Genomic DNA, 16,430 nt, shown 5'->3' on the forward strand with positions numbered 1-16,430 from the left:
CCGTCCTGGGCCCGGCCGCAGGGCGCTCGCCGCGCAGACGGCCCCGGGCTGCGGCGCCCTCTGCCCCGCCCCGGCCGCCGGAGCAGACCCGGCGCCCGCGCCGCGCGCTGGTGCCCGGGTCCCCAGGCCGGCCACGCCGGGCTCTCGGCTCCAGTCGGGCGGCCCGGGGCGTCCCCACAAGACCCTAGCGGCCACTCGGGCCTTGGTCCTGCGGTGCCTCCCCACCTGAGGACCGAACGGCCGGCCAGATGGCATTCGGCCCACAGTGCCTCCGCCGGAGCCAGCTCCTCCCGTCGGCGATTCCACACCCCAAATGCCCCACCGGGGGAAGCAGGGGCGTGGAGATCTGCGGGCTGCGTATGGCAAAGCCCCAGAGGGAGGGAAGGCGCCTATCTCCACTGGCGGTGACACGAGTTGGGTCAAAAGGCAATAGCAGGAGTGCTCCAACTGCAGAGAGAAATCCCAAGAAGGACTCTCCAGCAGCAGAAAAACCCCAGAAAGAGGCTAGGACAGCTGGCACCTGAAGAAGGTCTCCCAGGTCAGCAGAAGGGGCGTTTTTCCACTCTCTAATTACTCCATTGCCTGGTTAAGGTGGTTGGGTGGCTACCCTTTAAAAGGCTCAACGGTTTCTTCCCAGAAAAGGGTGAGGGTGCTTCCCCTTCTCCATTGAAGAGGCCAGAGAGCAGCCAATCAGGCAAGATCTGGATGGAGGTCATCCCAGGCCAGGTAGGCGAAAAGAGGGAAGAAGAAAAGTGGATATTGAAAAATCGGTACAATTTTTAGAAGGTAATTCAGGGTCCTGTTCAGACCTCAGTAACTCAATATGTGTTCTAAGAAGGGAACACATTTAGGAAGAAGTGTAGGGTGTTGACCCCCCCCTCCCCCCCGTGAAGGCATATAAAAGATCTTCCTCGCTCTCCAACAATCTATGCCCCTCATTGCCTTCAATATCTTGATTCCCACTGGCAAGATGCACAAGACACTGGTACCAGTGCTTTTTCCTGGAGAGAGAAACTGGGGAACAGGGAATGAGGATTGAGAGGGAAATTTACCTGTCACTATATATGTTTAATAACTTTTTGAATTTTGACCACACTGAAAATAAAATTTACAATATCACTTAAGACTTACATCTTCCAGGAAGTCTTCCCTGGTTAACAGGTTCTTTCCCTTTTGTGAGGTCTCCTTAACACTGTGTTTATGTAATGCTTAATTACGTAGTCAGGTTTAAATTGCACACTTTTGTTCATTTCACCTTACATCTTTGACATGCAAATGTCCAACATTTCATAAGGGACTTTAACTTCCTTGTTAACCGGAGTCTTCCAATACAGGACTGTACATTGTTTTGGGGTTTTTTTCTTTGTAAAAAGGATTTTGAGCTCTCTGAAGGCAAGGGTAGACATTAAATTATTCTTTCTAGCTCTAGCAGAGCAGCACATGGGAACAGGAACTTAATATTTGATGATGATGATGAAGATGAGGCTGAAGAAGTAGAAACTAAAGGTAGCTGGGGATCAGATGGCTGTGGGTGTTCAGACATGTTGATTTGCCTATTGGATATGATGGACCTTCCAGGAAGGGCTAAGCTAGGATATGACCCAGAGGATGGGGAGGAGGGGACTATGTGGCCTCCATTGCCCGAAATAGCTCTTGGTAACCTGAGGAATTGGAGTCAGGGGTTGAGCTGGGGTCACGTGCCTGGTTCTGGCGTGGGAGTGGAGGTGAACATGGGAGGTTGCCAACCGGGTTCTCTGGGCGGCTGGAAGAGGAGGAAGGGCTAGAAAAGTTATTTTTAATATTATTCAGAGCACAGAAAGAGGATTTCCCAGTAGGGAAAAAGAGGATATGATATAGGTAACACAGATACTTCCAGGGCTCAGGGAGATGCACAGAGTCAGGGAGGAGAAGGCCGGAAGTGGTGGCAAAGTCCTCTTATGCAGACAGTCCTTCTGGATTCAACTGCTGAATTCATATCTGGGTAACTCTGGGCACATGTCTGTCTGTCTTTAAGCCTCAGTTTTGGAGCTGGCCTGGTGGTGCAGCAGTTAAGTTGGCACATTCCGCTTCAGCTGCCCAGGGTTCCCCGGTTTCGATCCTGGGTGTGGACCTATACACTGCTTGTCAAGCCATGCTGTGGCAGGTGTCCCACATATAAAGTAGAGGAAGTTGGGCACAGATGTGAGCTCAGGGCTAATCTTCCTCAAAAAAAAAAAGCCTCAGTTTTCTTTTTTTTTTTAAGGTTTTATTTTTCCTTTTTCTCGAAACCCCCCTGGTACATAATTGTGTATTTTCAGTTGTGGGTCCTTCCAGTTGCAGCATGTGGGATGCCACCTCAGCATGGCTTGACGAGCAGTGCCATGTCTGCTTCCAGGATTCAAACCAGTGAATCCCTGGGCCGCAGAAGCAGAGTGCGCAAACTTAGCCACTCAGCCATGGGGCCGGCCCCAAGCCTCAGTTTTCATTCTTCTAACAAATGTTGATTGAAGACCTGGTTTGGAGGTAGAAACTTATAAGTAATGGTGTCTATTTTTGTAGAGCTTATAACTTAATAGAAGAGCATACATATATATATATATGCACATGAAACAAGTAAAGAATATAGGATACACGCTACTTTACATGACATTATGTGTTCAGAGTAATCTTGAAGGATGGGTTCAGTCAAGACAGTCTTCCTGGAGGAGGTGAGTTTTGAGTCAATACTTGAAGGCAGTTATTGATGTAGAATGACAGGGAAATGGCAGGAAATTGGTTGTTTCAAATACAGGGAATGAGCTAGGGAAAGTTTAAATGGCGGTAATTAGCTAATCTAATTAGTAGGGGGACAACAAGCAAATTGGCTTGGCAGGTCTATTGTACCTTGGGAATTCTGCAGTAGTTAACTCGGTTAAGGCACAGTGTTAATGAGGTCACAGTTCAACCATGTATCCCAGTTAATTTCTGTCTTTTATCCAGCCAGATCCTTACTCCTCACGCTAAGCAGCTGTCTCACATGTGTAAGCCCTTAGTCAGAGGGAGTGAGGCTGGACAGGAGAATGGAGTTGGGAAGAGTGAACCTGTCCCTCAAGGTCACATGCCCATCTGAGAGTGGCTCCAGATTATCATCTTTGAACTGGAAGGAGATACTGTATCCTGGGGGTGGGGGTGCAGGTGCTGAGGGAAAAAGGAGAAATGTTAGGAGAGAAAAAGAAGGGAGATCGTTCCCCAACTTGGGGCTTCTTGTATATAAAATATGAATATAAAATAAGGATGAAAATGCCTTCTTTACCAAATGTTAGATGTAAGTCAGATTTCAAGGGAAGGCTCCTACTCCTTGAAGTCCAGATAAAATGGGCTCAAACTTTAAATCAATCCGTATCCAGTGGAAGTCTCAAAATGAATGGCAATCTTAAGGGGGAGTTGGAAGATTTATATTTGTTTCCAGGCCCCTGTTTCTGGGCAAGATGTCTCTCTTTCACACCTATTAAAAGGCAACACAGGGGCCAGCTCCGTAGCTGAGTGGTTAAGTTTGCGCGCTCCGCTGTGGTGGCCCAGGGTTTCGCTGGTTCGGATCCTGGGCGCGGACATTGCACTGCTCCTGAGGCCACGCTGAGGCAGCATCCCACTGCCACAACTAGAAGGACCCACAACTAAGATATATAACTATGTATAGGGGTGGTTTGGGGAGATAAAGTAGAAAAAAAAAAAGGAAGATTGGCAACAGTTGTTAGCTCAGGTGCCAATCTTTAAAAAAAAAGCAACCCAGTCTTTAATTATTTTATCCCCCACCCTCACCCACACCACCCTACACAAAGCTTTCCTGAATGTGGACAGCTTGACTACAGACTTAGAAAGAAAGTAGAGGAGGGGCTGGCACTGCAATGGCATAAACATCTTTAAATGCAACAGCAGGCACCACCATTCTTCAAATGCCCTTCCTCTACTCCGTAGTGGGAGAATTTCAATGGCTCTTGTACCTACCTAGGTCCAGTCTCTCCCTAATTGTTAATTCCTCTCTCCTTTCTCTTTTTTTTTCTTTTCTTCTCTCCACTTTTGTAGAGAGTGATTTTTTTCTCCTTTTATCATGATGGAAAGCAGTATAGTGACATTGCATTGCCTGGCTTCCTGCCCAGGAGGTCTCACCCTTCGTCAAGTGCACACTATTTCAAAGATGGTTCCCTTCCCTAGAAGTATGTCTGGTTCTTCCCACCCCAACTTCTTTCTAGAAATATTAAAAGAGAAAACTGTGCAAAGTCTTAGCCCAGAGGTTGGAAAGCTAATTTCCTTTCACAGAGATGTAAGTAAAGCACAGCAGTAGGCACCATGGAGGCCACAAAGATGAATAGAACTTCTAACCACTATAAACAAAGGAGAATATGATAAAGGCTCTGAGAGAGGCAAGATGGGCAGAGTTGCCTAGTCGTTAAGCTCGTGCACCACTTTGCTTCAGGGCTGGGGCCTGGCTCCTGGGCTCCCACCTATACCACTTATCTGTCAGTCGTTATGCCGTGGTGGTGCCTCACATACAAAAAGAGGAAGATTGGCAGCGTATGTTAGCTCAGGGCAAATCTTCCTCAGCAAGAAAAAAAAATTTTTTTTTAATGAAAACTCAAAAAAAAAAAAAAATGATCAGCAGACAGATGCTGTTGATACACCCTCAAAGTCCCCTCTGTGCTTATGCATCAGGTCCGTGACCACAGACTCGCCAAGTACAGTAGTTTGCCTGGTGACCTTGCTCCACCGGTCCACGTCTGCAGCTTCTCAAACACACAGCAGCGCCCTTTCTCGCCACAGGTGTGAAACTACATCTCCCGACAGGCCGCGTGGTCCCCTTCCTTCTCCCTCTCCCCGTCCCGAGCCATGGCAACGGCGTGACGTGGGGGTACTTGGAGCTCCGGGAGCAGCGGTCGCGGCTTCAGTTCTAGCCTACCCTGCTGCCGGGCGGGAGTAGGGCGAGAGGAGCCTCAGCCCCGCGCCGCCGCTGCGCCCGGGGGCCCTGACCCCGCCCGGCTGCCCGTCTCCCGCTTTTCCTCTGGAGTGAGGAGGGCGCAGCGGGAACCCGAGCCGAGAGGGCCAGGGAGGGTCGCGCGCATGGCCTCGGCGGGCGCGCGGCGGCTCCCGGCCGGGACGCGCGCGGCGGCCCAGCGCGGCTGCGGCCTCCCACTCCGCCCTCCGCGACCGCCGCGACCGCCGCGACCAATGAGGTGAGAGGGAGGCGCGGGCGACGGCGCCCGAGGACAAGGGGTCGCCCAGGACCCTAAAGTTCCCCCGTGGAGGGTTGCAATCCTGGGGATGCAGGCGCGGTTGGGGGCGGCAGCGGTCGCACCCTGCGGTCTAATGTAGAGGTTTGCGGAATGCGTTTGCAAGTTATTCGCGAGGACAAGTCCCTGGGGTGGGGACCCAAGCTCTTCTTGCCCCTCACAGGCGCCCTGGCAGCGACGGGCTTGGAGAAGCCCCGGGGACTGTGATGCTCCTGAGTCCTAGCGTTCAGCAGTAGCGTAGCCCCCAATCAAAGGCAACGGGCGCTTCGCACGCTCTCCGCTTTTTCCCCATCTCCTCCCCCGGCACTGTCCTCAGCCGCCCTCGACCTTTCGCACTCGTGACTGCCTGGCCCGGGAGCCTGGCGGGCCGCAGCAGGTGCTGGGGCAAAGCTTGTCTGGACGACCTTCCTCTGGGATGCGCCCGTCTTCCCCTTCACCTGGGAATGGCTGAGGAACACAAAGAATGGTGACGTTGTCTCTCCTTTCCTTTCGGCCTTAGATTTCTGATGTCCTGCAGCCTCCTCTTGCCTCGGGCTGCAAAGGTCTTGGCGGCTGAGGCTGGCTTACCCTCAAGCCGTTCCTTCATGGGCTTTGCCGCCCCCTTCACCAACAAGCGAAAGGCTTACTCTGAGCGTAGGATCATGGGGTGAGCATCCTCCCCTGTCCTCCACATTCCCTTCCCCTCCAAACAAATAACTATGTCCAGGCTAGATTGTAAGAGTAGCAATAGTGGGCAAGATTCACCCCTGGCCATCCCTCTCCCCAGCTATATTACTGATACTTTATCCTGCCCCGTCAGCCTTGCAACCTTAATTTCTCCCTTCTTCTTGGTTGCTGTGCTTGGTTAAGTGAAATGTGACAAGAGTTGGACAGTATAATTAGACAACAGCATATTATTTCTCCGCTGACCTGCTTTTTTATGTATTCTGAGCAGTATTGTAACACTTATTGAGCGCCTGCTACTGTTCACAGTTAGGCTGCTTAGGTATTTTACATATATTTCCTCATTTGACCCTCTCAACAAACCTATGAATCAGGTACTATTATTACCTCTGATTTACACATGAAAAAAATGGAGGCACAGGTAATTTAGCTAACAATTTTACATTGTTAGAAATTTTTAGAGCTGGGATCTGAGTCCTTGTGTGATCACCAGTTCAATCTCTCTAGATGGTCCCTCTTAGGATCAAAATAGATAGTAAAGCCAAAAGCATTCTGTAAACTGCAGAACATAAGGTAACATTAACATCATGGAATTTTGCACGTTTGCTTTTGGGAACTCATTCATCCAGGCTTATTTGGGATCTCTAGTTCCTGGAGGAACATGGTTAGGGGGCAAAGGTATTGGGGGGAGGGTACCTAGGGCAAGGAGGAACCTGACCCAGCTGGCAGTCCCTTGGCCTCTGTGATTCCTTCCCCTAGGTATTCAATGCAGGAGATGTATGAGGTGGTGTCCAATGTCCAGGAGTATCGAGAATTTGTGCCCTGGTGTAAGAAGTCTTTGGTGGTATCCAGCCGCAAAGGTCACCTGAAGGCCCAGTTGGAGGTTGGCTTTCCACCTGTCGTGGAACGTTATACCTCTGCTGTTTCCATGGTCAAACCTCACATGGTCAAGGTGAGGCCTATCCGGGAGGGATGGATCAGTTTTTTTTTGTGTTCTCTAGCATCTTACAGGTTACTTTGGCCTTCCTTGTAATGATTTTATCTCCATGTGTCAAATACTTCCCAAATAAAATATTAGAAGGAAATGAAAATGGCTTTCAGTTCCTTCTTATAGCCTCCTATACCTAGTACAGGTTTTATTTCACTGTAATATTTTTAACTACCTGGCTGTCCTATTCTAGGCTGTTTGCACTGATGGCAAGCTCTTCAACCACTTAGAGACCATTTGGCGATTCAGCCCTGGTATTCCTGCCTACCCCCGAACTTGCACTGTGGACTTTTCGGTGAGTCAGGAGGCTGTGTAACACAGGGCTACAACTGGGTGTTGGGGCAGAGCTGAGGTACTGTGACAGTTATTCTTTAAGCACAGCTAATACTTAGCATTTCCCAAGTCAATGACACTTTCCACAGGTCTCAGCTTATACCAAACTTGTACTCTGCTCAGTCCTAAATTAGGGCTTTTGAGGGGAATCTAAAGAACTGGAGGGGGAGGGGAAGAAAAGACACTCAACAGTATCCTTTCATTTGGCCAGGGACTATCCAACACGGTCTTGAAGAGTTTCTGACTGTCTCTTACCCGTTCCCAGATTTCCTTTGAATTTCGTTCTCTGCTGCACTCCAAGCTGGCCACCATGTTTTTTGATGAGGTTGTCAAACAGAATGTTGCTGCCTTCGAGCGCCGGGCAGCCACCAAGTTTGGTCCAGAAACAGCCATCCCCCGTGAACTGATGTTCCATGAGGTGCACCAGGCTTGAGGCAAGGGAGTATTCCCTAGCCTCCCCTCTACTCTCCCTCCCCACCCAATTCTCTTATTTATTTCATTTGGCTCCTGCTCCCAGTCTGAGAGAAGAGTCTATGTTTATGATGCTGTTCTCCCTCTCAATTCCCCAGAAATTGGGCTCTAAGCTGGCTGGAAATGCTGGGGGAAAGGAAAGGCAGGGGTGTGGAAAGGAGACATGCCTAGGAAAGGGTCAGGCTCATCCTGAGAGCCCCACATGCCTGATGCCTGCAGCCTTCTCACACTGAATTATAATCAGGACTGTGTGGTTGTCTCTGGGCCCTGTCAAGGTGCCTTGGTGTCTGACCAGGGGAAGACAGCAACTTTTCTAAGGATTAAAGCAAATTTTCTAAGGAATAAACTGAGCTTTTCCCCCTAACTCAGAGGTACTGGGTAGTCAATAACTTTTGCCTGCTTGAGATGTCTGAGATCTGGCCCAAGCTTGAAATCCATATGACTTCACTTTAAGACTATTTCCATGCTGCCTGGTTGGTGGAGAGCAAGGGGCTTTCTTACCATCAGTGCCACAGGGCAAGGAGAAAACACCAGAGTTGTACTCTTGAGCTGTACCTTATTCTTCTACTTGGCTTGAGTTTTTATAAAATTTCAATAAATTAATTGTGACAGTGTGAATTTGGCTATTTTATATTGTTTCTTGGGGGAATAATGTAGATATAGCAGAGTAGAAGAAAGTCATGGCTTCCTTCCCTAGGGGAGTGAAGGTGCAAGAAGGCCTCTTGGACATAGTGTCCCTGGCTAACTATAGTAGCACATTCTACAAGCCAGGACCTAGTACCCACTCCCTTGCCTATTTATAGACTTTTTCAGAAGGTCAGTTGCAGCAGGAGTCTCAGGACAGAATAATCTGGTCTCAGACCTCCCATATAAGTGATGCCCTCAGGACCACCTCTTATTTTGGGGGCCTCCTTAAGGGAGGCTGCAAAGAAGAACAGGTGTTCCAGAGCACCGGAGCCCCCTAGTGGCTCAGGTCTGGACTCAGAGTCCTCCCCTATTTGTCCTTGGTTTAGTTTCTTCCTTTCACCAGTGGGCTGGACCAGTTTCCCTGGATTACTCACATAAGCAGTTGTGAGGTCTCAGCTATCATCCTTGAGCATTCTATCTTTCAACAAAATTAAGAAAGATGGGGGACTAAAGAGCAAGGACTTATAACCTTGAGGAGAGGTTTCCCTTTGGAAATCTCACAGGGATCCTGTCTTCTGATTAGGGTAAATGAATGCCAACCAGCCTAAAGATAAAGGATGCACAGGATAACTTATAACCCACTAAGTCCAGAATCTTTAGCTGGATTCTTTATCTCATTTTTCCAGGCTTTATTTAATAGCAGGCTTAAACATTGTTAATAAAAACATTTATTTTGCATTTTATACAGAAGAACCTGAAGTCTGCATCATGACTTGACAGTTACCCAGGGGTTTACAGTGTGTCCATCTCAATAGTGTGGTTTTGGGGATTAGGGATCCACACAAACACAGGCAGGAGTTGCAAGGGAGGAAGGGGGCACAGCAGGAGTGTATTTCAATCCTTTCTCAAAGAAAAGGCAGTAGAGCATTCTGAGTTACTGAAAACCTGTGCAAATGGGGCTTCTAAAACAAAAACTGTACTGAGAGCTCCTGGGGAAGGGGAGGGCAAAAGGACCTTGATAAATAAAGGGATATTTTCCCGTGGCCGGGGATGAAGAGGCCTACTATTTTTAATGCCCTCAGCCCCAGGACCTGATATTCAAAGGAGATCATTTCCAATCTTACATCATTTCCCTGCTCAGAATGAGGTGCTAGTAACCCTGAGACCAGACCATGAAGATATCATGCTGGTCATTCCTAAGTCCCTTATTCTATGGCCCACAGCACATTAAAATAAAGGGGTGGGGGGAAGTCAGGGGGTAGTGGCTTGTATTCTGAGGAAGTAAAAAGATGAGTTCATATTAAGCACTGATAAAGCCAAATGACTGGGAAAGACCACAGATCAGATAGTGGTTATATACAACCTGCTGAAAGAGGTCTCTACTAGGGACCAAAAGGGGAAGGTCCAGTGCATCCTCAGCTTGAGGTGCAGCAGGTATGGAAAATCTGGAAGGAGGTGAGTATTAAAGTAGGAGGGAAGAGAACACTCCCAGATCTTAATTTTCATGGGATAATTTAAAGAGAAATAAAAAACACTAGGTGCCAGTCACAACAAATGCCATGGCCTTTTTGGTCACCTGATAGCATAAAAAAATGCCAAAGCATGTCCAGCTAACCAGTAGGTCTTGCTAGGAAGTGCCTGTGTGCATGGGAGAGGGCAATGGGGCTCAGTACAGCCGACAATCCAACATGATTCCTATGGAAATAGAAGGGGCAGAGTCCTGGTTTGCTGGCCCATTGAGGGCTGGGCAGAGTAGAACCAAAAGCTCTGAAGTAACTGAAGATTCTCTGCAAGCAGCTTTGACCCAGGGAAAGAGGAGCCAGATTCTTACTCTAGAGATGGCAGGGGGGCCAAACCTAACCCATACCACATGCATTAGTCCTGGTCATCCTCAGTTGATGGGCAGTTGATACCAGGCAGGGGAAAGGTGCTGGTTAGGGAAGAAGGGTCACTTTTCATCTTTTAAAGTCTTAATTTATATTTTAACCTCAAACTTATTATCAGTGCCTCAGATACAGTTTAATCTTAAGTCTTTAAAAGCCCCTGAAACAAAACAAAAGTGTACATTTTTTAAGCTCCCTTACTTTCTGGTAGTTAGTTTCCCCCCAGTCTCCAGTTTTACCCTGACTTAGAGTCCACAAACTTCATCAGACCATCTGTACTCATGGACTTGGGCCTCTCTAGAGGGAAGCCTAGGGCTCGGCTCCAGATGAGCTGTGCTAGTACACCCAGTGCCCGCGACACCCCAAACAGCACTGTGTAGTAATTCATCTCCGTCATGCCGTAGTACTATAAGGTAAAAGAGAAAAAAGTTTTGTTAAAGGCCCAGAGGTAGTAGCATGTACAAGTTCAGGGTGATAGAAACCTTAATCCAGTCGGTCTTAAATAGAAATGACACTGGGAAAAGTATAGCAATTGGGATTCGGAAAAGAGAGCACCCTCTTCCTCCTGCCCGCGCCTCCCCCGACCATAGGCAACTTTATCAAAAGAGTAAGGAAGGAGGCATAAGAGTCCTGCTCTGACTAGTGGGTTGATTCTGTGCATGGCAGAGAACAGTAGGGTTTGGTACAAACTAGAGGGAAAGCAGGGAAGGGAGGACTTACCTGGAGCAGCACCCCACTGTGAGCATCTACATTGGGCCAAGGATTCTTGGCCTTGCCCTGCTCTAGGAGGACATTGGGCACAATTTTGTAAAGCTGAGCAACCAGCTTAAACATGGGGTCATGAGGCAGGTGTTTCAGAGCAAACTCTCTCTGACAGGTATATCGTGGATCAGTCTTCCTTAGTACTGCATGGCCATAGCCTGGGACAACCTGCAAAGAGTGAAGGGAAAAAAGCCAGTTGTATTTTCAGGTAGAAATTCTTGTCTTTCTAAATTCTTCCGGGTAGACAATGGAGGGAAAAAAAATATCTCCTTCTCTAATTTAGGGACCGCTCTCATTCTTTTTTCCCCTAATTCTTCCAAATTGCAGAACTTGGGTCTTGCCTTCTTCCCTAGTTGCTACGCATCTCTGCTTACCCGTCCTGAGTTTAGTGTGTTCCAGATGTAGTCTCGTAATTTCTCATCTGACACATCTTTGCCAACTTCCTTCTGTAGCTGTGTCAGCCAAACAAGCACTTCCTACGGGTAAGGTTTGGGGAATAAAAGAGTGTCAATGCATATGCCAGGATTCTCGAGAACACCAAGTTCAGAAACAAAGCATGGGAGTAAGAAAAACATGGAGCAGGAAAAGAAAAAGAAGTCTTACCTGATTTGCCAGCCCATGGAGGGGCCCTGCCAGCCCATTCATGGCTGCTGCAAAGGACAAGTAGGGATCCGAAAGGGCACTGCCCACCAAGTGGCTGGTATGGGCACTTACGTTGCCACCCTCATGGTCACTGTGTAGAAGTAAGAAAGGAGAATCAAGGCCAAGAGGAAGACGAGAAAAAAGGGGCAGATTATGGAAATACAGACCTTGCTGTTCTCTTATTTGTCACATACTAGTCTAGTTATTGGCTCACACCAGCCTATAGCCAGACAGTTATACATAAGTTCTTGTAAGAGATGTCCCAATTTTATTAACAGCCTTTGTTCACTAATCTACAGAGCTGGAGAGGTTACTGGTTGATGACGCCTGTTTGCCAAGCTCCCTGACTCATTCCAGCTTTCATAGCAATGGCCAGAAGAGGGAGCTCCTGGAAAGCGGAAGAACCACCTAATGTGAACAGCTGGTACCTTTTCCCAGTTGGAAGCACTATTTTGTTATTAGCATGGTTATGGTGATTTTCCTAGATCTCTTGACCTTCTTTACTACACCCCTTTCTTGCCTTGTATCATCCCTTATGCTGTTTTTTCATCTCCTTACTGCCTACTGCCTATTCCCAGAATATGAGAATGTTAAGGAGCTTTTCTTAAAGTTTCCCACCAATCCAGGCAACTGGTGGCTATGGTTGCTGGGTCTAGCTCACCTGTGGATGGTGAGGTACAAGCGCATGAGCTCGGTGAACTGAGCCTCAGTATAGCCTAACATGTTGGTGAAATTGTGGGACCAATCCAGCTTAGAATCAATGGCCCCAATACTGCTGCCTTCCCGGTAGAGATTCCGGTAGATCTTTGCTGCAACACAAGGCAGCTTTGCAATCAGATCCATACAGTCTTCATAAATCAACTGATGGGGAGAAGAGGCAAATGGAGAAAAAAAAGAAAAGGAATTATCAACAAAGAAGAATTAGGCAGGAATACCATTTATCCTCCACGGATTGAGCTATTTGAGTTGATGATAATATGTTGGGTGGTTATATATGGAGTATAACAACAAGAACCATTTAACTGAATAGCTGTTATGACCCAGGCACTGCGCTGAGTGATTTACACATACTATCTCATGCACATTAAAGCTTATTCCCAATTTTTACCACTCTACAAAGTATACACTGCCCTCTTTTTTGCAGATGAGGGAAGTGAAGTTCAGAGCATTCAGCTAAATGCCAGAGTCAGATTTTGAACCCTTATATATTTAATCATGATCTTTCCTACCACATGACTTTGTACTCAACGAATGTGCTAAGACACTAGGTTTCAATAATTCTATATTCCACCTTTTAAAGAAAATTCACCATATGTGCCAAAGGTCAAACAGTGGCATTCAATTGTTAGTTAATAACAAAAGCTTCCATTTTTTAAGCACTTACTATATAACAGGTACTATGCTAGATATGTTATTTGCACTTTTTTCCTTTTCTTACAACAATCCTGTAAGGTAACATATCCTTTATTTTACAAATGAAGAAACTGGGGCTTGGTCAGGTTCAGTAGCTTGTACAAGGTTATCTACTCAGCTAATAAGTATCATCTAGCTTAAACAAGTAGTAACTCATGGCCACTCCTGTTTCATCTATATCCTTACTTTCCCCTCTCATCTCCCAAATTATTTTGAGTAATCCCAGATACCATATATTTCAACATGTAAATATTTTAAGCATGTGCCTCTAAAAGATAAATGTCCTTCATAAACAAAATCACAAACCATTATCCCACTGAAAAAAAATTTAACAAATCCTCAATATCATTAAATATCTACTCAGTATACAAAGCCCCCCTCCACCTCATTTGTTTGATTCAGGACTGAAAATAAGCCACAGTGCAATTGTCTGAGATGTCTCTAACGTCTTTTTTATTCAATTTAAGTTGCTTCTTATGCTCTCCATTTTTTACTTTGCAACTTATTTGTGGAAAATCAGATCATTTGTTCTGTAGAATTTCCCACAGTTTAGATTTTGCTGGTTATCTACCTGTGATATCATTTAATATGTTCCTCTGTCCACTGTATTTCCTACAAGCTGATCATTAGATCTAGAGGCTTGAACAGATTCAAATTCAATTTTTTTAGCAAGATTATTTGATAAATAGCAAGCACTGTGTTCATTTATTAAGAGAAACATAATATCTGGTTGTCTTTTTGTGATGGTAATACCTTGCTCAACTTTTACATCTCAATTTTATCTTCACAAAGGGATTTTAAGTTCCTAAATTTATGGAAGGGACAGGGTTTTAGTGGGGTTTTTAAATAATAACTTAAATACTTGCTCACTGATATTACATAGTGCTGTCCTATCAAGCTAACTGGCCAAATGTTCCTGCAGGAAGTCACGAGGTTTCAGTAGTTCTGCTGGAACAAAGAGCAAAATCTATACCCCTAATGAAGTCATTGATTACTTAAGTACTCAGCGAATTTTGTCAATGCCACCAGGATTCAATGAAAATACTGACAAAATTAAAAAGCTACTTGAAGCAAGAAATACTTAGCCAAGACTTGCAAATTCTCAGACTATTTACATGATAATCATACTATTAACTATACCTCCTTGCAGATTCACATACCCTAAGGAAGTAGGTTACTTGCAAAAGCCTACATCAAGGATATGCAGTCCTAAGGGACCTGGATTCATTAGCAGAATGCCAAGAACAGGAGCCCAGGCTAGGCAAACTGGTGTCTGTGGAGTATATACTAACTTTCAAAATCATTTGGAAATTATGAATGGCCACATCATAAAGAAACTACAAAAAGGAGACTGTTTCAACTCCTACCACTGAGGATGAAGTTCATAAAGCAACAACTATCAGACCAGGTATGACAGTGTGGGATCCTTACCTTCCTTTTTGTAGTGGTCAATGCTATAGTCAAGAAGAGATTAAAAAAATCAAAACCAAAAACTGACAGAGAACTCCTATTTCTTTAATAAGCTAAGACTCAGGTGCTATTAGATACTGGTACCAACTCATTCTTCATCTATAAAGGCTTGGAAAAAAGACATTAAGACATGCCACCATCACAGCTGTCTGTAATAAAAGTAACAAAACTGACCGTAATCAACACTGTGAGCCAGCATCTCTATTGCTAGTAAAATTCTGGCCAAGTATTTAATTATCCATTATTATTAAGAAGACAGCCAGTATTACTGGTGAAAAGACCTTAGAGTGAAGCAAACTCAAGTCTGAATCTGGTCCCTACCACTTACTAACTGCATGACCTTGGGCAAGCTACTTAATTTTTTTAATCCTCAGTTTTCCTGTTTGGTAAAATGGGAATAAATAACATCTAACTCATAGGGTTGTTCTGAGGATTAAATCAGATAATGAATACAAAGCATGTAATATTAAGCACATTTTCAAGAGTTAAGTGTTGAGATGATGATTTTATTATAAACAGCTTCAAAACCTACATGTACTGTGTATAGGCCTTATTAAAGGTGGCATTACTAGCAAAACGTGATCTGTCAGCTACTTCTCAAAGTTTACTCAATTCAACAACATCTTAAGGCTACTTCACAATTAAACAGCAGGTTGCATCGTAGTAATCTCCCAGTTATGAGTGAAGTTAAGTCAATCAGAAGGAGATCTAACTCTTTCAACTCAAGAGATGATACTATTTATCTAAAGTCATGTAAACTGTTATGGAAGAAATGCTGTAGGCAGAAGATCATCCTCTTGAGGTATATGTAGAAAAACAGTATGAACGGATGATTCTAGTAAAGACTTAGATCACATATAAACTTCTTAACATTAAATTTTTTAAACAGAAATAACCAGCTGAATGCTGTTATGTAATTCTTAAGTAGCCCATAGTCACATTAATCACATTAAGAGAAGTGAACTGAAATAGCATGTGTGATCTTTGAGAAAGTTACAAGATGTGGTAACAAAAGAGCATCAAGCTCCACCAAACTAAAGCAGTTATTGGTGCTAATTTTTATGCAGTGTGAACTTATTAGACATAAATCCTAAGGCTGACAAATACATCTCACATAGAGATGATGGCAGAACAATCAGTCAATGGCTGTACACTGAAACGGAGGCAACTGCAAGTAGAAGAGTACAAGATTCATTTTAGTGATTCAATGAAGGACAGTGTGGAGCAATGCAGCATGTTTGGATGGCTGGGAAATATCTCACAGGCATCTCTTGTAAAGTATGAAGAAGCTGTTTTCTCCCCCCTCATGACAGTCAAGACAACAGCATTGTAAGTAGTAACAAGCACTTCTGAGTGGTCAATTTCTAAAAGACAAGTTTTAAAGATTTTATTTTTCCTTTTTCTCCCCAAAGCCCCTTGGTACACAGTTCTATATTTTTAGTAGTGGGTCCTTCTAGTTGTGGCATGTGGGATGTTGCCTCAGCATGGTTTGATGAGCGGTGCCATGTCCTCGCCCAGGATCTGAACGAGCGAAACCCTGGCCACTGAAGCGGAGCGCGCCAACTTAACCACTCGGCCATGGGGCCGGCCCCCATAAAAGACAAGTTTTAAAATAGAAGAACTGGGGCCGGCCTGGTGGTGCAGCAGTTAAGTTCTCACCTTCTGCTTTGGCGGCTGGCGGTTTGCCGGTTCGGATCCTGGGTGCAGACATGGCACCACTTGGCAAGCCATGCTGTGGGAGGCATCTCACATGTAAAGTGGAGGAAGATGGGCATGGATGTTAGCTCAGGGGCAGTGTTCCTCAGTAAAAGGGGGAGGATTGGCAGCAGATGTTAGCTCAAGGCTAACATCTTTTTCTTCCTCAAAAAGGAAAAAAAAGAAGAGGAAGATTGGCAACAGATGTTAGCTGAAGGCCAATCTTCCTCACTTAAAGTA

The 16,430-nt window shown here is 45.6% G+C and overlaps 2 protein-coding genes across 11 annotated transcripts in view; one reads left to right on the forward strand and one right to left on the reverse strand.

Moving 5' to 3' along the window:
• Positions 1–19: 19 nt before the first annotated feature.
• On the forward strand, positions 20–15,072 carry COQ10A (coenzyme Q10A). 8 transcript variants are annotated; one of them, XM_023643781.2, is made up of 6 exons: positions 20–538; positions 4,669–5,186; positions 5,743–5,889; positions 6,666–6,858; positions 7,088–7,189; positions 7,493–8,316. In XM_023643781.2, exons 2-6 carry the CDS (start codon positions 5,074–5,076, stop codon positions 7,658–7,660), a joined length of 723 nt encoding a protein of 240 aa, XP_023499549.1. In that variant the 5' UTR covers positions 20–538; positions 4,669–5,073; the 3' UTR covers positions 7,661–8,316. The 8 variants fall into 8 exon arrangements, with proteins under 8 accessions (XP_023499549.1, XP_070127754.1, XP_070127757.1 ...); XM_070271653.1 differs by lacking the exon at positions 4,669–5,186 and having other exon boundaries at positions 63–538; XM_070271656.1 differs by lacking the exon at positions 4,669–5,186 and having other exon boundaries at positions 68–538; positions 6,636–6,858.
• The window catches only part of CS (citrate synthase), a 25,739-nt gene continuing 18,344 nt past the window's right edge, over positions 9,036–16,430 (reverse strand). For 2 of the 3 annotated variants that reach the window (XM_070269175.1, XM_070269174.1), the window contains exons 7-11: positions 12,274–12,473; positions 11,574–11,703; positions 11,345–11,446; positions 10,929–11,138; positions 9,036–10,614 (exon numbers count right to left, since the gene is read on the reverse strand). In XM_070269175.1, the coding sequence (XP_070125276.1) occupies positions 10,444–10,614; positions 10,929–11,138; positions 11,345–11,446; positions 11,574–11,703; positions 12,274–12,473 (813 nt within the window). In that variant the 3' untranslated portion in view covers positions 9,036–10,443. 3 annotated transcript variants of the gene reach the window in all.

Source organism: Equus caballus, chromosome 6 (assembly GCF_041296265.1).
Source record: "Equus caballus isolate H_3958 breed thoroughbred chromosome 6, TB-T2T, whole genome shotgun sequence".
NCBI classification, from domain to species: domain Eukaryota; kingdom Metazoa; phylum Chordata; class Mammalia; order Perissodactyla; family Equidae; genus Equus; species Equus caballus.